This window comes from Nelumbo nucifera, chromosome 8 (assembly GCF_055504915.1).
Source record: "Nelumbo nucifera cultivar China Antique chromosome 8, China Antique-T2T, whole genome shotgun sequence".
Lineage (NCBI taxonomy): Eukaryota > Viridiplantae > Streptophyta > Magnoliopsida > Proteales > Nelumbonaceae > Nelumbo > Nelumbo nucifera.
Genome location: NC_142656.1, coordinates 29,873,038 through 29,898,679, shown reverse-complemented (window position 1 = coordinate 29,898,679; position 25,642 = coordinate 29,873,038). Strand labels below are relative to the sequence as shown.

At 38.2% G+C, this 25,642-nt stretch overlaps 1 protein-coding gene across 1 annotated transcript in view; it reads right to left on the bottom strand.

Moving 5' to 3' along the window:
• LOC104586689 (dehydrogenase/reductase SDR family member FEY-like) overlaps positions 1-18,472 on the bottom strand; it is an 81,949-nt gene extending 63,477 nt beyond the window's left edge. Inside the window, exons 1-3 of the mRNA XM_010243995.3 lie at positions 17,983-18,472; positions 8,731-8,851; positions 6,136-6,253 (exon numbers count right to left, since the gene is read on the bottom strand). Of these exons, the coding sequence (XP_010242297.1) occupies positions 6,136-6,253; positions 8,731-8,851; positions 17,983-18,206 (463 nt within the window). The 5' untranslated portion in view covers positions 18,207-18,472. The remainder of the gene's footprint in view (positions 1-6,135; positions 6,254-8,730; positions 8,852-17,982) is intronic.
• Positions 18,473-25,642: the final 7,170 nt, after the last annotated feature.

The window sequence follows — 25,642 nt, the reverse complement described above, 5'->3', positions numbered from 1 at the left end:
AGTTAGTAGTAGTAAAATATTCCTCCGTTAAGAATAGGGTAGTCACAAGGTGGTTTCCCCCATCCATCTAAAGCTAAAATTTGATAGGAGTAGCATGGGCAATCCAGGGCCCTCTAGGTTTTATTTTTTTATTTTTTTCTTTTGGAGAGGTTGTTCTTCTTTACTCGGGTCCTTTGGGATTTGGAGATTCTATTAGGAAAGAACCACTAGCTGCTGTACAAGGGGTGCAATTTGCGAACCAACTGGGAGTAGATGGGAAAAGAGCAGTAAACTATGGAAGGGGATTCCAAGGTAATGAAATTAAGAAGATTAATTGACTAATAACGAATATACCAATTTCTATAGTGGCTGATGTGTTAGCCAAGCAAGGGGCAAGGGAAGATTTGTTCTGGCACAGCTTTGTTTTCTGTAATTTATTTATAGTTTCCTTGTAATCTGTTGGGAGAGGCTGCAGCTCGCGCCTCTCCAAGGCTGTTGTATGAGCTTACAAATCTAAATCAGTTTCTGAATTAATAAAATTTACTCTTATTCATAAAAAAAAGACTAAGCTGGTTGATAAACCTGCCAAGGAAATGGAGTAAGAATGCCAAAATTATATCCTGGTTGTTAGGATCAGTTAATACTTCCACTGCATATCAACTTTGGTTTCCAGACAGCAAAATCCATGTGGGATTATATGGAGGTGCGTCAACAGGTAAATGTGGTTCAGAAGCTTTAGTTGGAGCATAACACATTCATGTATACTCAGGGGGATAAAAAGATTACTGAGTATTATGTTGGGTTTATCTCTCTTGGACAGAATAGGAAATGATGTATTTCACTAGTGATCCTACCTTTAATGAAAAGTTACCAGAAGGTTAACAATGAATGAAAAGTTATGCAGTTTCTTATGAAATTGTGCCTAGAATTTGAAATGATTTGAGCTACTATTCTCAATCGGGGTCTTATATTGAGGGAAGAAACCCATGTGCAAACTAAAGCAGTGCTTATAGCAAAGAAAGAACCTGATGTGGCTTTTGTAGCTCAAGCTTCTAAGGGTAAAGGAGTTGGTGTAGGGATTTTTCCATGAACAATGCCATGCATGTAAAGGATATGGCCACATTGCATTGCACTGTAAGAAGCAGAATTTGTGTTTATTGCAAGAAACAGGAGCATGTGGTAAATAAGCATAGAGCCAAATCATCTCATGGGAGGAAAGGTTATAAAGCATATCAGGCCACTATAGATGAGACACATCCATACTGACATGTTCTGGAACTACCACAACCTTTTCAGGGAAAACCTTTCAGGCATCTAATGGTCTTTCTGAACAATAGGTTCAAGCAATGATTGATTTTGCCATCTCTTCTTCTTTTTCAGCTATAGGACTTTCTGGCAAACCTTGCTACTTCAGTTTTCCTGTTATCCCTCTTGCATCATTGATTTTCTTAATTACCATTATATAGCTAGGGGCAGACCAAAAAGAACATGAATTGAAATAGTAGGAAATGATTTAAGGGATCATTTAACAATAATATGGCACTGAACAGACCAAAAGGCTGGAACAAGATTCATATAGTCAATTGCATATAATTGGGACAAGACTTGGATGATGATGATGTAGAGAAGATGGGCTGAATGGCCCATAGGCTGCTTGTCTTATTTTATCTCTTTATGTTCTTTGCTGTAATGGGCCTCAATTTGGGCCTTTATTTCTCTTATGTTATGTTTTTTATTATCTGCCCAACTAGGGGCCTCTCTGTAAATTACTAAAGTTCAAGTTAATGAAATAGGATTAGGGGTGTAAGAGGAGATTATGTTCAAAATCTCTCTCTGAACCCTCATTGCCGCCACCTTATTCTTCCTCTTCTCTCTTCTTGAAACTTGATTTCTGCTACTCTCAATCAATTCTCTGCAATATTTTGAACAGTCCTTTCATTTCAAAATGTTGTTTGTCTTCTTGGTATCAAAGCAGGCTCTTCTTCTTCTCTTTTTCACCTCTTTTTTCCCATACACAGTGTGTATGGAAAACTGAATCGGATGAATAGTTAAAGAAAGCTGTTTCAGCCTAGGTGTTAGTGGTTTCTGGAGAGGAGATTGTCTTTGTCGTCCTCCTGACAGTTTCAAGTGTGTTGCCCGAAACCATAATTTTCTGGAGAGATTTGATTGCGAGCCCCACAGGGAGTTTGACTTGGGCGCTCAGTGACTGAAAAACTTCTTATTCTTCATCTTGAAGATCGACTCAAGTTGATTGGTGTTCTGTGAAGCCTACAAGGTGCGGCTGAGTTTTCTCAGTTTCTCCCGAGTTCCAAGTGTGACGCAATTAGCAGGTACGGTTGCATAGAGGTTAATTCACAACACAGTTTTTCTTCTATCTTCATTGATTGTTATTCGAAATTATTAGAAGTTATATTTGAAGTATTTTTAGAAGATGGACCCTTCAGGAGTTGAAAACAAGCATGTTGCTGAATCCGAACAGGTTCCAGGAGCCTCTGTTGACTCTTTACTGGTTGTGACCACAGTCAAGCTAGATGGAACTAATTATCTGGCTTGGTCACAATCAGTAAAAATTCATATCTGCAGTAGAGGCAAATGGGGTTATATCTCCGGGAGCAAAAAGGCTCCCTCGGAAGATGATCCATCCTATGAAAAATGGATGCAAGAAAATTATACTGTAATCGGATGGCTAGTGAACTCAATGCAACTTCAAATTAGTCAACATTATTTGTGGATGAATTCAGCAAAGGAAATATGGGATAGTGTTGCAAAAACCTATTCCCAGAAATTAAATGTAGCTAAAGCATACAAGTTGAGTGATGTGAAGAATTTAATACAGGGGGAAACCTTTAGCTGTTTATTTCTCAATTCTGAAATCTCTATGGCAAGAAATCGATTTGATGAAAACTGTAGCCTGGGAAAGCACTAATGGTGCCGAGACCTATAGGAAACTTGTTGAGAGAAACAGGGTGTTTGAGTTTTTGATAGGGCTGAATCCAGAATATGACATCACAAAGCAAAAGATCTTATCCAAGGATAGTGTTTCATTGTATCAAGCCTATGCCTTGGTAAGTATTGAAGAAAGCAAGAGACTAGTCCAGGTTCAAAGGGCTGGTCTAAATAATCACTTTGCTAATATGGGAGTGAAACCTAAGCGAGTTACAGGAAATCCAATTGGCTCGGGGAAGAAAAAAATTATTTGTGAGTACTGTAAGAAACCAAAACACACAAAAGACAAGTGCTGGAAATTGCATCATGAATTTCTTCCCCTTCGTTTTCAAAAGAAGCCTGATAATATGAAGGCAAGGAGTGCCAATATTGTTGTTGGTCCAGATAGTGACAGATGTCTAACTAAAGAAAAGACTGCTAATGAGCAGTTAGCAGCTATGAAGGCAAAGTACGAGAAGTTTGGAAGGATGATCAGTCACCTAAAGGGTGTGGCCTCCTCTTCCAACCTTCCAGGAAATTCAACATCTTCTGCATTTGCTCATTCAGGTATATGGGCTTCTGCCAATCATGCAACTATCTCAAGTAATCGTAGGATCCCTTGGATTATTGATTCTAGTGCTTCTGATCATATGCTCAGCCTTTCCACCTTGTTTGTTTCTTATGATTTACTCCCTGGCCATGACAAAATCACCCTAGCCAATGGCTCTCTTGCTTCTATCTCTAGCAAGGGAACCATCAAGGCTACAGACTCTTTGATACTTCCTTCTGGCAAGTGTACTACACATTGCATTTCCAAACACCTTTCTTATAGTTTGCTCTCTCCTTCATATTTTTGCTGTCTTTTTTCTATTGCTTCTAACCCAATACCCAGGTCTGTGTCAAAAGCTCTTGCTATTCCAGAATGGAGAGATGCTATGAGAACAAAAATTAATGCCCTACACAAGAATGACACTTGGGATGTGGTTGATTTACCTAAAGGGAAGGAACTAGTAGACTATAAATGGGTTTTTACCATCAAATATCATGTTGATGGCACCATTGAAAGGTACAAGGCTAGGCTGGTTGCAAAAAATTAGACACAGACATATGGGATTGACTATCTGGAGACCTTTGCTCTTGTTGAAAGATGACTTCTGTAAGAGTTCTGCTATCTCTGGCTGCACACTCAGACTGGCCACCTTACCAGCTGGATGTAAAGAATGCATTTCTAAATGGAGAGTTACACGAGGAGGTCTATATGTCTCTTCCTCTAGGGATGTATGAAATAGATATGAAAGGGAAAGTCTGCAAGCTGAAGAAATCTCTTTATGGACTTAAACAGTCCCCTAGGGCATGGTTTGAAAGGTTTAGGGCTGCCCTTGTTAACTTTGGCTACGTACAAACTCAGTCTGATCATACTCTCTTTGTGAAGAGGAGAGGATCTTTGGCAGTATATCTGATTGTGTATGTTGATGATATTGTTGTGACTGGTAATAATGTATCAGGGATTAATGATCTTAAATCTTTCCTTCATACAGAGTTTGGGATCAAAGATCTAGGGGAATTGAGATACTTTCTTGGCATAGAAGTTGCTCGGTCTAAGGATGGGATCATTGTCTCTCAGCGAAAGTATGTACTTGACTTGCTCTCTAAAATAGGAAAGATGGGTGCTAGACCATTTGCTACTCTTATTGATATGAGTCATAAACTCTCTGCCTCAGATGGAGTATTGTTGAAAGATAAGGGAGTCTTCCAAAGGCTACTTGGAAAACTCCTCTATCTATGCATGACTTGGCCAAACATTGCATATGCTGTTAGTTGCATTAGTCAGTTCATGCATGCTCCCAGGGATATTCACATGGCAGCAGCAGAACGAATTCTATGTTATTTGAAGGGTTCTCCTAGGAAAGAAATTCTATTTGCTAAGCATGGTCATATGAAACTTGAAGCCTACACAGATGCTGATTATTGGGTCAAAAATATCGATGACAGAAGATCTACCTCTGGGTACTGTAGCTTGGTGGTAGGTAATATTGTTTCTTGGAGTTGTTGCCAGATCTTCAGGCGAAGCTGAATACAAAGCCATGGTTCATGGAGTTTCTGAACTGTTGTGGCTTCAGTCCTTGATGGAGGAACTGGGTATTGAGCATGATAAGCCATTGATGTTATACTGTGACAACCAGGCTGCCATCAACATTGCTCACAATCCAGTGCAACATGACAAAACCAAACATATTGAAGTTGATAGACACTTCATTCGAGAAAGAGTGGCTACTGGAGAACTTTGTCTAGCTTTCATCACTTCTGAAGGCCAATTAGCTGATTTCCTCACCAAGGGCATTCCCAAAGTTAAATTTAAGCATGATAATGGCAAGCTTGGCATGATTGATATCTATGCTCAGCTTGAGGGGGAGTGTAGAGAAGATGGGCCGAATGGCCCATAGGCTGTTTGTCTTATTTTATCTCTTTATGTTCTTGGCCTCAATTTGGGCCTTTATTTCTCTTATGTTATGTTTTTTATTATTTGCCCAACTAGGGGCCTCTTTGTAAATTACTAAAGTTTAAGTTAATGAAATAGGATTAGGGGTGTAAGAGGAGATTATGTTCGAAATCTCTCTCTGAACCCCCATTGCCGCCACCTTCTTCTTCCTCTTCTCTCTTCTTGAAACTTAATTTTTGCTACTATCAATCAATTCTCTGCAATATTTTGAACAGTCCTTTCATTTCAAAAGGCTGTTTTTCTTCTGATGACAAATAAGATACACAAAACAATATTTGGCCTTCAATAAATTTATGCAAAAAGAAGCACAATATATGGAATATGAAACCAAGTCATCATGTAAATCATTGAATTTCAGAACTATACATGATTCATTCAGGTTTGCAAGTCAGAAACCAAGTAGAAGTTATCAACCCAAGAGGGCAATCAACCAAAATTCCTTTAAATCCATCCCATGTCAACAAGTCAGTTTTTTAAATAGTGTCATAAATGGATACTAACCAAACAAAAAATGAGAAACATCAAAATAGGTCACCACCTCATCAATTTCTTTACATGTCCCCCTCTTAAGACACAGAACACACACCAAAACACCCCGAATACCATTTCAAATCCAACTCATAAGTCATAACCAATGAGTCTCCAACTCAAAAACATAAGAAGAGAAACATAAAAATGGGTCTCCAACTCACCAAACACCAAATAACTGAGACAACATCATCTATACTAACCTCCAATTGAAAATATGCCTGCATTGTTGATCAAAACATGCAAAGGTCCCATACATGCATTCCATGCTTCAGCAAATCTCACAACAGAGTCCAATGAAAGGAGATCAAGTTCCATCACCTTGAAATAGCCATAATATGAAGCATGTCAGTGACCCTTCAGATACTAGCTTGACTGGAGTAATATCACTTTGATGGTAACAACAAGGGGTATATACATGACCAAAAAAATGCAAATATATCCAGATTGATTTATAACAACCTATATATAGAAGATATGAATGGTTTGTATTATTTCTTTTTTACTGATAAAAACATAATCTTATGATTCTTACAAAGAGAAAGAATATATAAATTGAGCAAAGGTAAAAGACAAGAAAGAGGGGAGATGCAAATGCTCCAAACACAACCATGCCAAACAGACACAATTGGCAAGGGCACTAAATGAGGAGATTGACCAAACACAACCATGCAAATGCTCCAAATACAATTGTGCTCATTATGTAGAAGACAATGTTGACATTATTATTATTAATTATTTTTATCAAATAAGTAAATGGAGACAATGTTGACATTACAACTCACACAGAAAAAGGAATAACCTTTGGAACCACTTGGGAGATGAATTTAGAACCCCCTAAAGTTCTTTATTTCCCTAGTATACATGGAGATTTGTTTTAGAAAGTAGTTTCATGGTTAAATTTTCACCCATATATCTTGGAATGCATGTCATTAGACTAACAGAAAATGTAGAAAAGAAACCTGAAGAATTGAAGATATTGTTCAGATCCCTATTCTTTTGGAACTTGGAGAATTGCGTTCACAAGGAGTTGTCAAACAACACCAATTTTTAAACTAGAAGAAACATTACCTTATAATATAGAAATGTCAATGACTTCCAAATCTAAACCCAAGAACTTTTTTCTGAGAGGTCTAAATCCATGAACCTTTAAAATAGGATTAATTGAACCAACAAGAAGCCTACATTCTACTCCAGCCTTTATGGAAAAAAAAAATCGTTTAGAAATAAAATGAGAACGAGACTAGAATAGTTATCAACTACAAGGTGTACTCATTAAGCAAGAATACTTCACTAAATTAAACAAATTTATTAAAATTTGATGGCTCTTTCATAGAAAACAAAGAAGTTTTCTTTAGGCAAATTCAGGGAGTCAGGTACTTCAGAAAATTAGGTTATAAGTTTAGATTTTGGCTTATAAAACTCACAGAAAAGTCAAAACCCTTGACTGCATTCTATGCTCCAAGCATAGTTGTCAAGGTGACTCTAGGTGATGCTTAGGCGACAAGGCGCCCTTGGAGGCTCGCCTCACCCAGTCGCCAAGCAGTTTTGTGCACTGTATTATAAAATACTTTTATATTTTTAATTTTTTGAAATTATAATTATAAAATTGACATTATTAAACTAAAATATTCATTTTATGTGTTTATATACTAATTTCTTTTTATTATTTTCCTATTTGTTAGGGTTTAATCAACACAAACATTGCTAACTGCTGTATTGAACCCATGGTTCAAAGTATCGATACACCTCTATGTATTGGCAGAGGTTTATCGGTACTTATAACGATACTCCCCTTATTTTTAATTTTTTTTGTTTTTCAATTATATATTATTTTAAAAAATGGGTCCCCGAAAACACCTATAAACAGGTGTATCGGGGCCCCAAAGATACAATACAATACACCCGATATAAGGCATATCGTATCGAAATTGTGATCCTTGATTGAACCCTCAAAGATTTCAAAACCTGAACCAATAAGCAAGGGAAGAACTTAAAATTTTGTCTAATCAACACATTTTCTTCTTCCACATTTTCTTTTCTTCTTTCCCTATAACAAAAGTAGGGTTTCAGCCCCTATATTTCTTGAATTTTCTTTCCTTTGTTTTTTTTCTTCTCATAAAATGTTGATTTTCTTGACTTAATCATGAAATTTATACTTCTCTTATGAAAATCATGGATAATTATTAAGGAAGGATGGTTATGGAACCTAGGGAACTACCCCAGGATATATGGTTTTACTTTAAAAAAATCCATTGCCTAGGCGGGCGCCTAGGCGACTAGGCAACTAGGCGACAAGGCGCCCCCCTGTCGCCTAGCCTCACCTTGGCACCTTGAAAACTATGGCTCCAAGAGGACAGTACCAATGAGAGATGGTGTCATTTGCTATATGTAATGCTCCTCAAATATTTCAAAAATGGGCAGACTCTATTTTCAGAAAATATTTTAAAATTTATATTTATCTATATTGCTGACCTTTTCTGATAAGAAAAATATTTTGGGTTTCCTAGTGCTAGGATGTGAATCTTTTACGAGAAAATTGTTTCATCCCCTTTTTACTATATTATAAATTTATAATGTGCTCTCTTTTTTTCTAGAAAAAAAACAGCTTTTCTGATTAGTTACTGATCAAAAAATCCCAGGTATGAAACATGGAATGACTGTCCTGTACTCCCAACTGCTGGCAGGCCATGCATAAATACATTAACTAATAGGCTAATGCTAAATTCCACAACCCAATGATCTCTTAGATTTTTTTTCTTGAGGAGCTTGATACGGAGTTTTTAGTTAGTAGGTACCTCAATATTGAGAGGAAGCCCCATTCCAGACCACTCATTTTGCCACTTCTGGATCAATTCCTGAGCTGCCTTAGGTTTCCTTACTGCCATAACAACATGTGCTCCTGACTCTGCCAATTGCCTGTAAAAGGCAAAGAAACAAGCAGCTTGTTGTATAGCCACAAAAAAAAAATCTAAGTATTTATTACAGTTAAACGAGGTAACAACTAGATCATAGAATTCAGTATCTTCTACTTGTTTATGGCGCATTTTGTCACTGATATACACAATCACACCCAAAACCTCTTTGTGTTGAATGTGACTGGTAAGAAACTCAATTTACAGCAAGCAAAACAATTGGAATTAATTCAGATGTAATTCAATTTCAACAACCAAGGATTACATCAAACATTCAGAAACACAATGGAGCAGGAAAATGAAATTTAAAATGAAAAGAGAGAGAGAGAGAGAGAGAGAGAGAGAGAGAGAAGAAATAAGATAGAGATAAGCTCCTATTTAATACAACCCTACCTTAAAATTCAGGGGTAAAAACCAGCACACTTCATAAATAGAATATGTTAGTAATACCAAAGCCCCAATAAAGAAAGGAGGTTGCAGGACTTGTGTACAAAATCTATATATGGTGTTCAGATTAGGTTAGAAAAGGAAAGAATAATACAAGCAGGTTTAGAGAAGAAAAGAACTGCCAATTGAAAAGAGAAAATGGAATCTCCAAATCAGCCAGGTTATAATTTATATCAAGATATAAATTAGCAGAAGATTGCATAAATATCCCTAATCATAAAATAAAACAAAAAACCCAAAAACAACCCAACTTAAGTACTGAAACTAAACAGATAATTATACTACTTCAAGCATGAGAAAGAATAAGAAATAAAGGCAGCAAACAAGTCGTAAAATATTCCCTCAAGATTCCCCCTCAAGCTGGAGTATATATACCGTATAAACCCAGCTTGTGAATGATGAAGTCAATATAAGGCTAACGCAAAGATTTAATGAACAAATTAGCAAGTTGATTTTTACACTACAAATGAAGTGTCTACATCACCATTTTTTTTTATCAGTAACAGTGAAATTTTATTAATGATAAAACAAGATTACTACAGGATGGAGCTAAAAGGGTTTAACTCCAGTTACCCAAGAACTTTCTGATCTTGTAGTGATTACAAAACAGCCCAGAATAATGTGCCTCTATTTACCCCTTGCCTAGCTAGACCATCAGCCAATGCATTTGCACTTCTCTTTATCCAATTACATTGAATTTCCATGTCCCTGGTTAACCATTTATATTTCCTCTTTTCATTGCTGTATTTCCACATCATAGCACTGTCCTCTGTTAGCCATTTCACCACCATTGCAGAATCACCTTCTATAACCACCTTTTTGGTCTTCATTTCCTTGACCCTTTGAATTCCTTCAATAGCTCCAAGAATCTCAGCCCTCAATGAATCTCCCACCCCAATCGGCCCAGAGTACATGGCTAACGCGTTCCCTGTTCCATCCCTTGTCACACCTCCAATTCCAGAAGGCCATGGGTTGCCTATGCTGCTACCATCAAAATTCAGTTTGGTGAATCCAATAGGTGGAGGACTCCAGCAAGCTTTTGATAACTTTCTACATAGGCCTGAATCTGCAATCTCTTTCCAATTCCTTAACAACTCATCAACTGAAAACACTTTGAACAGCTCCAGTGTTCTCAACCATTGTGTCATTCTAATGTGAATGCTCTCTATAATTTCTTCCATACCTCTCTCTTTACTTGAGAAGATCCTTGAGTTCCTTTCCTCCCACACTGTCCAACATACAGCAGCTCTACCACACCTCCACATGATTTTAGCCCTTTTAGTTGGCCAATTAAGCATGGAAGAAAACAAGCTTTGAACATTCAAAGGGGGGTCCACCTGCATCCAAACAAAGAAGTAAACCATACCCAAATAACTTTAACAAACTGACAAGAAATTAGCAAGTGATATCCAGGCTCACCATTAAACTTATAAAGAACACACCAATGAGGAGACAAACAGCTTTGGGTCTTTTCCTTTGGAGTAGATCCCCTATATTAACTCTTCCCAGGAAGGCTTCCCAACAAAAACTCCCAACCTTAGGAGGTATGGGTCGACACCACACTTCTTTAACAGGAAAAGAAAAGCCAGCGGGATGAGAGGGTAATAGTGCTTTGAAAAAGGAGGCACAAGTATAAGAGCCCGAGGGAGTGAGTGTCCAGATTCTGCTATCTGCCTTAGATGGATCAATAAAGACCCCTTCAAGGATAGAAAGTAAGGCTATGGTACAGGCAATCTCTGTGTCCCTAGCACCTCTTCTCAAGCTTAGGTTCCAACCAAACTCAGAGGGTGAATTAGGAGCAATAAAGGAAGAAATTGGTTCATTCTTGAGGGAGGACAAAGCAAAAAGGCCAGGAAATTGATCTTTCAGAGGGAAGTCCCCAACCCAGACTTGTTCCCAGAATTTGATAAGGGTACCAGAATGCAAGTCATACTTGATCCATGGAGAGAATAAAGGCAAGATGGATATATATCACAATTTTGATTCATCTTATGAACAAAAATACATCAGAATGTGTATAACCGCTTGATTAACAAAATATAAGTGCACACCCAATGGTACTGTAATTTTTTTTGTCAGCAAAAAGGATTAATCTTATTAAAGGGAGGTATAAGATACAACAGACTGTGTATCCATTCACCCGAAAATACAGAATGCAACAATGTCCATATAACTAAAGTGTCAGCCATCCCATTATCTGTACTGTGTATCCAAGTAAAGGAAGCATTAGGTCCCTTTTCAGATTGTCTATCTCCCCTTAAGGCATGTATGTAAGCCCAAGGTATGTTGCAACCAGAAGTGATCCACAAAATAACGACTTTTAAGTCTCCTTCAACTTCCAGGTTTCTAAAATTGGATTGCTTAGCAAGCTTTAAGCATTGTAACAGCACCATCAATTCAGCCTTTAATGAGTCCCCTTCTCCTATAGGTCATGACTACATAGCCAGCACTTGAGGAGTCTCTAAACACATCACCTATACCTGTCATCCCTGGTTTTCCCATTGAACTCCCATCAAAATTTAACTTTATCATATCCCTTGCTGGTGGCTTCCATTCCATCATCTCTCTTTCCTTTTGTTTTAAAGAGTGTGGCACCTCATTCCAAGCCTTTATTATATCAGTCACTGTAAAACATTAGAAGATGTCAAGGGTTTTATCCAATGAACCACTTTAATTTTTATTAATTCCCCAAATTCCTCCTTCGACCTGAGCTTCTCATTAAATATTCCTGCATTCCTCTCCTCCCAGATGGACCACACCATAGCAGTTCTAACTGCCTTCCACATTGTTCTTCCTCTTTATGTTGGCTGTCTTAGAAAATTTGGGCCGAAAGACTCACTACATCCTGAGGAGCTATCCACCTGCACCCAAAAAGAGAGCAAAAAGACTCCCAAATAAACAACACAAAAGGGATAAGAGATTAGTAAGTGGGCTAAGGAATCAGCCAGGGCATTAGCACTTCTAGGTACCCACTTGAATGAGCTATTCAATAAGGACCCCAAGTGTTGTGCCTGCCTCAGCAGAGGTCTGACTCTCAAAGGAACCAACTCCTGCTTCTTCAGCCAGCTAATTAAAGTTTGACAATCACTTTCCACCTCCACATTTTTTAATTTCTTTCTTTTCATCAATTCCAAAATCCAAATCTTGAAGTAAGGCCTTCAGTTTAGCTCAGCCCAGAAAATCTTAGCAAGATACATCCGTTATGATCTCTGACCACACCCCGAAAACCTAAATTACATGGGTTCCCAAGGCTGCAGCCATCAAAATTCAGTTTGAGTTTATCTACCACTGGAGCACACCAACTGACCTCCCTCCTTGGTTTACTGCCCTGAAAGTCAGTGACAGATTTCCATTTCCTAACAAATCATTTAGGGGCACACCTTTGAAATCTTTACACACCAAGGCCCAGTGGAGCGCTGATAATAGTTGGTTCAATTAACTCCTCCACACTCCTTTCCATCTCCTCAAAAACTCTGGTGCTCCTTTCTTGCCATATACTCCACAGCACAGAACCTCTAACACATTGCCACAAAAACTTATGTCTCTTTGTGCAGCAATTTACCCAGTTTGTGCTAAACAGCTCTTTGACTTCTGATGGAGGCACCCAGACACACCCCAAAAGAGAGAAAAAAATGGGCCCACAGATGGATTGTAAAAGTACAATGCACCAAGAGATGGTTAGTGTTTTTCCCAACTCTGAAGTAAAGGACACAAATATGAGGTGAGAGACACCAGTTCTTCTGCTTCTTCTGAAGCCTTTCACAAGTGTTAATGATTTGTATGGCAGCTTCCTAACAGAAAAAACCTTTACTTTTGGAGGAATAGGGCAGCCCCAAACTTCTTTTGCAGGGAAAGGGTTTGGTTCAGAAGATTGAAGAAAGGTTTGGAAAGAATAGGCACAAGAGAACAGCCATTAGAGTTAGGTTCCCACACTTTCTCATCCATTTCTAAGGGATTCAAACTTATTTGTTGAAGAATGTCAAGAAGAGATGGTGGTGGTGGTTATGGCGGTGGCAGTGGCTACTGTGGTTTTCGTGACAGTGGTGGATATAGCCGTGGCAGTGGTGGCTACGGCTGTGATCGCAATGGAGATGGTGGATCCCGCTACTCGAGGGGTGGTGGCACTTCTGACGAAAGCTGGAGGAACTAGGGTTTTCCGAATGTGATGTGTTTAGGGTTTAGCTTTTAGGAATGGGATTTTAATATGGTGTTTGTTTTGGGCTCTGTATGTTACTTACTGGATTCTATATGTAATTTAAATACAAGTTCTTTCTTTGAAAAAGATTTTATTTTTGGATAGTTTTTTTTTGCAATTGCCTGTTGGGCTCAGTTATTTTGCTATTTGGGTTGTTGGGCTCTCTATAGTACAGTTTCTCATTGTACAGGGTCCTGGGTAGATTGTATACTTTCACACTTTTTTTGTTGATTAATACAATACCTTACTTTTCTTCAAAAGATAGAGAGAGAGAGAGAGAAGTCATCTCACCCATTTCTTGCTCTCTCAAAGCTCTTCTCAAACCCAAATCCCAAACCCACCCTCTTCCATCATGAGTTACTAGGTCAGCAATAGGTTTGTTTTTTGGAGTAGAAAGGTTATAGATTCGTGGAAAAGCTTGACTAAAGGTAATGGTTCCCCACTACAAGTCTTCCCGAAACTTCACCTTGGTTCTTAGCAATAGCATCATACCTTATAAATTGCAAGAAGGTTGGGAGTAAGTCCATAATTGCTTTCTGTTAGAGTCGGCTATACAGGGGTAGTTTGGTCATTTCATTTTATATTAATAGTGTGGTGTAATGTCTTTTAATTCTGGTTTTAAGTACTATGTCCCATACTTAATTAGGGGCATAAGTGTCTTTGTGTTCTTTAATCAGAAACATATAAATAATACCTGGCCAACTAGAGAAAGACATCTTCTCTAGTTCAAAGTTTGAACCAGTTTTTTCTCTCCTTCTTCTTCTTCTCTTCTTTCTCTCTTCTCTCTCTCTCCCTTCAGCTATTATTCTCTGCTAATCTAGGGCTGAAGCCAGTACAGATCAGTTCTGTAACACTTTCCATGGACTTTTTAAAGTGGAATTTCTGACAAGGCCAGAATCCCAACCATTTGGATGAAGACCATGGATGCTTTTGATAACCAAATGCCACAAAGCTTCCAATTCATTGGGAAATCTCCAAAGCCATTTACCTAAAGGAATGGCTTGCTCCCAATTTAAGAAGTGATCTCTCTTTTCAATTCCCGAGTCCTACAGGAAATCCCTAATAATTTTTTTCAATTTTTTCGGCACAACTTTCATGGGAGCCTTAAAGACTAAAAAGAAGTAGATAGGTAGGTCAGACAAAGTGGATTTAATCAAAGGTAGTCTCCCACCTATTGAGAGGTAATTCTTTTTCCAATTATCTAATTTTCTTAAGAATCTCTCAATTATAATTTCCCAAAGGACTCATCACAAGGATTGCCTCCTAGGGGAAGACCAAGGTACTTCAAAAGCCACTGCCAAATTGTGCAGCCCAACACTGTGACACTCCTCCAGCCTTCTTTCTCCCATTTGTAACACTACCAAACTACACTTTGCTTCCACGATCTCCAAAATTCCCCCAAGTATTCTCACCCCCTGAATATCCCTAACTTCTCCCGAGATCAAGGTATCATCAGCAAATTGCAGGTGAGACACCACTTGGTTTAATCTACCCACTCTAAATCCCCTAAACAAGCCTCTCTCATCAGCCCGCCTTAACAATTTGATGAAGATTTCTACCATAAGAATGAACAATATTGGGGACAAGGGATCTCCTTGTCTCAACCCTCTAGATGCCATAAACCTTTTGGGGAGCCATTAATCAAAATCAAAAAGTGAGTAGTTCTTAGACACCCCATTTCCTACTTTTACCCATCTTTGCCCAAAACCCATCTCCTTTATCACCCATTGCAAATATCCCCAATCTACATGATCATACGCCTTCTCTGGATCCAGCTTATAAACAAAACCCCTTCTTCCCTACTCTTTTGAAATCCTCCACTACTTCATTAGCCATCAAAATTTTATCCAAGATTTGTCTATCCTTAGTGAAGGGGCAAAAACCATATATGGATTTATATAGAAACTTCATTGGATAAAAAAATGGAGCATTAGACACGATATTGAGAAGAAGATCTAGAATAGCATGTTAAATTGTTATCAAGAGACTAGATCTAAGAAGAGGGGAAAAAGCTAAGGAGGATGCAAGTTATTTGTTTATTATTTGTAAATTGGCCTCTAACAGATGGAACCTTTACTTAATTCTTATTCAGAAAGAAATCATTTTAATTAGTTTTCTTTAAATATTGCCATAAATCTTACTCCAAAATGGAAATTCCATTGGCCATCATTCATGGCTGACAAGTAACACACACTTACCCCGTCATACCAACCACCTAATAAAAGGACTACCCTTTTACCCCTCTTCTAGCTAGAATATCAACTATGGTGTTGGCCAACCTAAGAATCCATCTGAACAAGCTTCCTATTTGCTAGCAACCTTCCTCATCATTGGCCTAGATAGTTGGATAGCTAAGAAAAGGCCATTACCCAATGTTAGTCCCAACTATCTAGGGTCTTGGGAGAGGTGGCCTGGATAGCAACCAGACCAAAATTATTTGAAGCATAGTTTCATTAGCAGTCTATTGTGAAATTAGGAAGGAGTGGAACCAAAGAACCCTTAAAGATATGTCTTGCCCATCTTGCCATCTTGGTACAGATATTAGCTCATTGGTTCTAGAGTCTAGACTAGATGTCTAGTCCTTAAGGCTTTTGAAAAGTTCAAGAGATCTTTCAGTGGTCATTTCAAGTACACCATGAAGTGTGTGGATAACAATGTTTGAGCTTTTCTTTTTAATCAAAAATAAAAGATTTTATTAAGGAAGCATATCAAAAGACAATATAAAGTACCTTAAAGCAGGGAATCCAAAGAAGATACTCTTTAAAAACAACCTAAGCCCAAAAAGGGAATGGCCAGTGGGCCAGAAAAAGAGGGGAAGAACTAAACAAACGGGGCCAGGTTGCAGTACAAACAACTCCTCTCAATCCCTACCTACATGATCAACAGCCATTAAGTTGGAAGATATAGGAACCTATCTTAAAATCAAGGCTATTCTACAGAAGAGTTTTACCAGCAAAATATAAGGTAATTGTATTGGAGGATATAGTATATAGGGGCCAGTGTTTGGTGCAATGGTGAGTTCAAGCCAAAGACTGGACACTTTGTTTAAGAAAACGTCAATATTTTCCTTTTTTTGGTCATGGGAAATTCATTTATCAAACAAACAAATAGTCCATACAGACCCAACAGGAACTAAGGGAAGAAAACAACCTAAAGATAACACCGAAACAACAAATCAAGACAAAAAAGCCAATAACCAATCAGGGAGTTGGTCCAACCACAGCCCATCCTCCGATAGCCTTTTGTTGCATAGCATGAGTTGCACAATATCAGTCCTCTTAACAAATTGAAAGGGAAACTTCAAATGACCAAGAAAATGGTTAGCATCTCTTAGAATGAAGAATACATCCTTCAGTCCAAGAAGAGACTTTGGAGAGCTTTGACAACTACCTAAGCAACTTTGCATAATAAAAGGACCATCAAAGATTAGGTCCATATCCAGTCCAAGAGAACCAATGTTCAAATATTAGGTATGACATCTAAACAGAAAAGTTAGAATTATTGTGTGGTAATATGAGATTGTTCCACCCTTAAATCCTAATAAAAAGAAGCAAAATGTGAAACCAAGCAAACAAATTGGATCATCAAGTCACTAGTTATATTTCGGTAAATAATAAATTCTACAAAGAGAGTTCATAAACTGCTTTTTAACGTTAATCATCTCATCCATACTTCCAAAAATATACCAGGAATAAACATGAGAAAAGAACCTAACCACAAAGATCAATTAAGTGCCTCCACCACTCCTTTATACCATTGTAGACAAAATTCTTCCATCCATGCCCAACGTCCAGGCACTTAGAATATTGAAAGTCCAAGTAATTATCCAACCACTCCATATATATCTCCTCTGAAGAACATTTTGCAACCTTACTGATCTCGGGTGTAACCTAACAAAATCTCACAGTGAAGCTGCAAGGAATTCTCCCTTGCTTCAAGAAGAATGGCAAAAACGATGGCCAATCAGCTTGACTAGAAAAAAACCAGCCGTCATATCCAAAAGAGAAACCTTACATGTCTCAAACTCAATATAAACTAGAAAAAAAAAAGCAAAACCAATACACCAAATCACCAAAGTTCTGTACAGAAAGACAAGGAAAATGCATGAATTACAGCAACCAAAGAAGTAGGAAAACATAAAGGAAAAATGTAATAAACCACCCATAAGCAACTATCTAAAGCACTAAAATATATGCAATAACAATTACAGGGGAAAAAACTCATCGAACTACCTACTACCTAAGTTATATATACTTCAAGAAGCCGCATTTAACCAGAGCAGCTAACTTGTATCTGAAACTCTACAAACTAAAAACGATGAAGCAAGATATAATTTCAAACTTCCTAGCAGATAAAGATATGCTTTCAAACTAATGAAAAAAAACACATCTTGTAAAATTCAACTTAATTATAAACGAAAGAGCTCATTACAACAAACCCAAATGCCTTAACTAATTATGTAGAAGAGACAAATAGGGATCAAACGGATTTACCTGGCAATTTCGAGGCCAATACCACTAGTGGAGCCAGTGACAATGCAAGTGAGATCATTAAGAGGAGGCAAAGGCAATGGATTCTGCAAATGGCTAGCCATAATCCTCTGGAAAAGCATTTCATATACCAAATAAAGCCACCCTCTCAGCCATTCCATCCACCCCAAGCCTTGCTTCGTTTGTTTCTCGGATGGAGAATAAGCAGAAGACGAAGGAGAGCTCATCTTCTCTCTTACTCTGTAACGATGGCGTCGGATCGATGAAGCCAAAGCCACTCTCGCTATTCCGAGGAGGGACCGAGGGAGTGAGCAAAGCCGGTCTTGAGACCGGAGCTGCTCCTCACACAGGGCGCCTCAGACCGACCTCGCACGCACATCCTACATTGGGAACTTCTCCCGTACTTATATAAGTTCTATTATTCACGGGAGATGTTTCCAATGCACGGTGGATGTGCCTGTGAGGCGCCCATGAGGAGCAGATCCCGTTCGTCAACATCCGCCCTGAATAACAATTAATAAATACGGGAGATGTTTCCAATAGGATGTGCGTGTGAAGCGCGTGTGAATGCAGATCCAGTCTCCTTCGATATTAGTGAATGACTCCATACACAAGTACGAGAAATCTAATTATATATATATATAGATATAAACATTAATGATTTTTATTAATATTTTTTATTATTGTTTATAAATTATCATTGTTGAAAGCAGAATTCCCATACATATATTGGTCATATTGTGTAGCACATTGTCTAAATTTGATGTTAAAGGAAATTGGGGAAATGGATTATGTTACAAATGTAGTTCAACGTGCATTTAAAATTACCAAATTTGTTTACAATCATATTTTTGTACTCTCAATGCTAAGGAAGAGATCTGATTGGACTGAAATAGTACACCCTGGAGCCATTCGTTTTGCAATTAATTTCAGGATAGCATTTTGAAGCACATGCATGATTTGCAAAATTTGGTGACAGATTGGAGTTTGATTAACTCTAGGTATGCCAAAGATGCAAAGGGGAAAGAAGTAATAAAAATAGTTTTGGATTCTAAATTTTGGGAACAATGCAAAATGATTGTGGATTTTACATCACCTCTTATTGGGGCACTGAGACTTGTAGATTCTGAATTTAGACCTGTAATGAAGTATATGTATCATGCTATGTTGAAGGCAAAGGAATCATTGAAAAAGTATTTTAATTATAAGAAAGTTGAATATGGCCCAATCATGGAGATTATTGATAAAAGATGGAATAGATAAATGGGTCAAAGGTTTCATCTTGCAGGGTATTAAATTAACTTGGCCTTCCAATATGATCTGAAATCAAAAATTAAATCCACGACCGTTATGTTTGCAGTTTTTGATGTCATTGAAAAACTTGCAATCAAATTTTTTAGCGTCGAGTATGTAGGGGTATTTCTGTCTTTGTGCTAATGGTTAGGTGTTGATGTGTAAGTTTGTGTTAGATCTAATGTCCCTAACTTACGTAGGGGCACATGTGACTTTTCCACAATATTTTAGTAATATAAAATAGATCTGGCCGAATGGGAGGGTTAACTTTTCTCTCATTCAAACCAGACATTTTCCTCCTTGTCCTCTCTTATACTCTTCTCCTCTGTCTCTTTCTCTCTTCTCTCTTCTCTCTTTTCCTTGACTATTATCAGTCTAATAGGCAGGCCAAACTCTAATATGGTATCAGAGCCAAACTGAGCAAATCGGATCTGCCCAGAATTCAGTTCTTTGCGTATCCAGTTTAAGGTTTTCTCTTGCTTTCTTCGCCATCAGTTGGAGATGAGGGAAAGGGTTGAAAAGGAATGATCGCCCTCTTCCCTTGGAGGGTTGATTCGTGTGGTGCAGTGGGTGCTTTGTGTGGTCTGATTTTTGAGTGATCAGGTAAAAGAGGTTCTATGCATTTTCTTGGTGTGAATTAAGTGATGAGTCTATTTTAGACGATATGGTGGTATTTCAGATTGTAGTGTGCTAGGGTTTGTGCAATTTTCAGTGTGATTCGAAGGGGAAGTGTTCCTCAAACAGTGTGGTGAAGTTTCAGGTAGAAGTGAGGTAGGGTTTGTGGTGTAAAGAGTGCTAAAATCAGTGTAGTGTGGTCTACTCTGCAGAATTCAGCAACACCGGAATTTAGCAATGGGAGACAATAGTGATAGCAAGACTAGTGTGATGGTTCCTACTGACCACCTGAATGTTCAAATGACCTCTATTAAACTAAATGGAGAAAATTATGTACCTTGGGCTAAATCTGTAGAAGTCTTTCTTAAGGCAAAGAAGAAGGTGAAACACATAAGAGAAGAAAAACCCTCCATTGATTCTCATGAATATGATGATTGGAAACAAGCAGATGCACATATTATCACATGGTTATGGAATAGTATGGAACCCAAGATTAGAGTAAATTTCATGTTTCTTGATACTGCCAAAGAAGTGTGAGGCCATGCTAAGATGTTGTATTCAGGCCAAGAAAATATAACTAGAGTACATCAGTTGTATCAGGAATACTTTAATCTACAATAGGGTAATCAAAGTCTTAAGGAGTACTATGTTAGTATGAGAAACATTCGTAATGAATTGAATATTCATCACCCCTCACTTCTGATGTCAAAATTCAGCAACGACAGAGGGAACAACTTGATGTGAGTCGATTTTTGGTGGGGCTGAAATCTGAGTATGAACCAATGCGGGCTCAAATACTAGGAGGATCAGTTCTCCCTTCCTTAAAAGAGGTGTTTGCTCGACTTAGGAGGATTTTCATTGGATCTACCGAGAACCCCAACGTTTTTTATAGATCAGCCTTTCTAGTATCCAGAGGCCATGGTGTTAGAGGTGGAGCTCAGGGAGCTCAGTCTGGTCGTAGTGGCAGTAATGAATCGGAATATGGCCAAAGTGGTGGTAATGGACTTACATATAACCGTGGTGGTGGTTGTACTGGAGGTCGAGATTCAGGGAGAGCCCGTGGCAGAGGACGTAATTTGGGTTCAATGAGGTGTACACACTGTGGTATGGATGGACATATCATTAATTACTACTATGACTTACATGGTCCACCCTCAACTTGGGCTAATCATGCCGTGACTAGTGATAATAGTTTCAGACAGGAGAGTCATTCAGCTGATCAGATACCTTCTACATCCACAAATATTACTGGGAAGGAGATGATGAGTATTCCCCAAAATGAGTATGAGAGATTTGTTCAGGCCACATCTCAGTAGAACACGGCCACTCTCACACACTCAGGTATGGATTGTCTGGCATCCACACCCAATCCTTGGATTATTGATTATGGAGCCTCCGATCACATGATTGGAACTCCAGGTGTGTTTTCTTCCCTCTCTTATTGCCCAACATCACAATCTGTTACCCTTGCTAATGGTTCTACATCTTCCATTTGTGGCGTTGGTAATGTTAGCATGGACTCTGTATCCTTATCCTCAATTTTGTATGTTCCTAAATTTCCTTTTAATCTTATGTTATTTAGTAAGTTGACCAAGTCTCTAAATTGCTCCATTACTTGTTACCCCTCTTCGTGTGTTTTTTAGGATTTCAAGACAGAGATGAAGATTGGTGGAGGGCATGAAGCTGCTGGATTATATTATCTTGATGGTGGTGGAAGTACGTCAACAACTCTCCAATCGTCTCTTTCTCATCTCCAGTGGCATTGTAGATTTGGTCATCCTTCACGAAAAGTTTTGAAGTCTTTGGTTCCTTCATTAAGTCATCTGTCTGTTTTGGATTGTGAGTCATGTCATGTCAGTTGGGAAAACATCATCGTGTTCCCTTTAGTCCTAGAGTTGATAACTGTATGTCAAGTCCTTTTTCTTTGGTCATTTAGATGTTTGGGGTCCTTATAAAGTAATGTCATACAATGGATATAAATATTTTGTCATTTTTGTTGATGATTATTCAAGGATGATGTGACTCTATTTAATGAAAGAAATGAGTGAATTGTTTACCATTTTCCAAAAATTTTATGCTGAGATTCACAACCAATTTGGTGTTCACATTAAAATTTTTTCATTCCGATAATGGCTGTGAATATTTCTCTTCATCATTTCAAGAATACCTAAACCAACGTGACATTATCCACCAAACTTCGTGTACCTATACCCTACAACAAAACAGGGTGGCTGAGAGAAAGAATCGTCATTTTTTTGGAAACAACTCAATCCCTCATGCATCACAGGAATGTCCCCAAAACTTTTTGGAGTGATGCAGTGCTTATTTCTTGCTTGTTGATTAACTGGATGCCTACGTCTATCCTTGATGGTCATTCTCCATTCACCACATTGTTTCCTACCTTGTTTCCATTTCCTCTTTCTCCTTGGGTTTTTTGGGTGTGTTTGCTTCGTTCATAATCTGGAGCCAAGAAGGGACAAGTTAAATGCACGATCCATTAAGTGCATCTTCCTTGGATATTCCCGGACTCAGAAAGGATATAAGTGTTATCATCCCAACTCTTGACGTTCATTTGCATGTGTTGATGTTACTTTCTTTGAGTCTACTCCATTTTTCTTGGGATTTGGTGATGTTTCTTCCTCTTCATTACCTCCTCCCCTTCCTCTTCCAGTTGTGGATTATGTTCCTCTTATTCCAGTTGTGATAGAGTCCTTGCCTTCAGTGCCACCACCTATTGAATGACCACGTATCCATCACATGTATACATATCGCCCACATGTGTTGGCTCCTCCTCTAGTTACATCATCGTTGATAGATCCGACAACTACTCCTACACTAGCCCCAACCCCAGTATTTGATCTTGGTTTTTTCGTTGCCTTGCGGAAAGGTAAATGCAGTTGTACCCTTTATCCTATTTCTAATTATGTTTCACTAACTCACCTTTCCGATTCCCATCGCCAGTTTATCTCTTTGTTATCCCTAAAGATGCCTAAGAAGGCATTGCCTCTCTAGGATGGTGTTGTGCGATGGAGGAAGAACTCTTAGCTCTAGCCCATAATCATACATGGGAACTCACCACCCTTCCTCCTAGTAAGTAGGTTGTTGGTTGTAAGTGGGTTTATACAGTTAAGTATTTACCAGATGGTAGTGTAGAGCGGCTGAAAGATAGACTGATTGCCAAAGGGTATTCCCAAACCTATGGTATTGATTACATAGAGACTTTTTCCCCGGTTGCTAAGATTGGTTCAGTCTGTATTGTGATTTCTCTTACTGTGGTGTATGATTGGCCCCTCTACCAGCTTGATATCAAGAATGCCTTCTTGCATGGTGATCTACTCGAGGAGGTCTATATGGAGTAACCACCAGGGTTTGTTGCTTAGGGGGAGGATGGCAAGGTGTACTGACTACTGAAGGCCATTTATGGGCTTAAACAGTCTCCTCAAGCATGATTTGGCAGATTTAGTGAGGTGGTAAAGAAGTTTGGTATGAAACAGTGCCAAGTTGACCACCCAATCTTTAGTCATGACTCTCAAGTAGGGAAGATCCTATTGGTGGTGTATGTAGATGATATTGTCATTACTAGAAATGATAAAATGAGCATTGACAAGTTGAAGACTTTTTTGTAGGAACATTTTCAGACAAAGGACCTTGGTAAATTGAAGAATTTCGGGGATAGAAGTAGCAAGATCTAAGCATGGTATTAACTTGTGTAAGAGGAAATATGTTATTGATTTACTTGAAGAAATATGTTTGTTAGGTGCTAAACTAGCTGAAACGCCTATGGAAACAAACACTAAGCTGAGTAGCGATATGTGTGAAGTGTTTGAAGACCCTAGTAGATACCGGTAACTGGTAAGTAAACTGAACTACCTAACCATCACTCGGCCAGACACTTCATTCGTAGTTAGTGTGGTAAGTCAGTTCATGCAGAAACCTCTAGTTCCACATTGGGATGCGATTTTAAGGATTGTGAGGTATTTAATGAGGGCTCCTGGTAGTGGTTTGATATATACAGAAGTGGGAGAAAACTTGAAATAGAAGGATATACTAATACTGATTGGGCCGGTTCTGTATCTGATAGGAGAGGCAAAAATAGAGCTATGGCACATACTACTTGTGAATTAATGTGGCTAAGGAACCTTCTACAGGAGATGGGATACACTATTGATACTCTGATGAAACTCTACTATGACAATCAGGCTGTAGTTCATATTTCCTCCAATCCGGTGTTTCATGAGAGAACCAAGCATATAGAGGTTGATTGTCACTTTGTTAGAAAGAAGGTGCTGAGTGGTGTGATAGACACTGCATATGTCTACAGGGAACCAGTGGGTAGATTTGTTTACTAAAGGATTGGGTGGGGGTAGAGTGGACTACATTTGTAACAAGCTGGGATTACATGCAATATATTCTCCAGCTTGAGGGGGAGTGTTAGTGTCGAGTATGTAGGGGTATTTTTGTCTTTGTTCTTATGGTTAGGTGCTGATGTGTAAGTTTGTGTTAGATCTAATGTCCCTAACTTAAGTAGGGGCACATGTGACTTTTCCACAATATTTTAGTAATATAAAACAGATCTGGCCGAATGGGAGGGTTAACTTTTCTCTCATTCGAACCGGACCTTTTCCTCCTTGTCCTCTCTTCTACTCTTCTCCTTTCTCTCTTTCTCTCTTCTCTCTTTTTTCTTGACTGTTATCAGTCTAACAGGGAGGTCGAACTCTAATAAAATTAAATGATGTGAAGATAAAACTGAACAAAGAGCTTACTATTTTTGAAAGTTGTTGTAGTAATTTTGGAAGACCTTTCTCAGTGAATACATTTAAGTCAATGCCTCCAGGTAATAAATATTTATTTCTTATAACATGTTTATTATTTCAATTTTATTTTATAAAATAAATCAACTCTATCTCATTGCATATAGGTGAATGGTGGTCAAGATTTTGGTTGTGACACTCTAAATTCGAAAAGGATTATTGTACGAATCTTTAGATAGGTGTGTAAATCATCTGGATGTGAATGCAATTGAAGTGTTTTTGAACGTATACACACAAAGAGAATGAACAAGTTGGAGCACCAGAGGCTCAATAACCTCGTATATGTTCATTGCAACCTGTATGTGATGGATGGGTAAGTGTTTTATGTTTCATGATTGTTTTTTTTTATGCTTTCATTGCATCTAATGTATCATTTATTGCTTTGTAGGAGAAAAAATGAAAATCTTGACCCAATTGAGCATGAACATGTTGATGTTGTGGAAGATTGGATAATGCACAATGATGAGGATTCTTCATTACTTGATGGTTATGAGAAGGATGATATGTTTAAAGCTGATGAGACAACATTTACAAGAATGGAATCACCATCAAGAAAAAGAGATAGGACTGATGGTAACTATCATTGATATTGTCTCAAATGACATTTCCATACTTGACTATTTTGGCTATTTTTTGAGTTATATTTTTTTTTGTTTTCGTTCTTTAAATGATGATGATGAATTTTTAATTGAACAATGGGGAATCATGGAGGAAAATGTAGCCAACACCCAACTTGGAGATGTAGATGAAACACAACCTCCCGAAGATGAAGATGATGGTGAAATACCACTTGGCTTTGGTTGGTAGTTGGTACCATTGAGAAATGGGGCCAACATATTTTGAGAATTTGGACGATTAGATTAGTGAACTGAACTCTATGTTGAACTTGAAGTTTTGATTTGTGTTTAATACTTATTGAACATAGTTTGTTATCTTTTTATTTT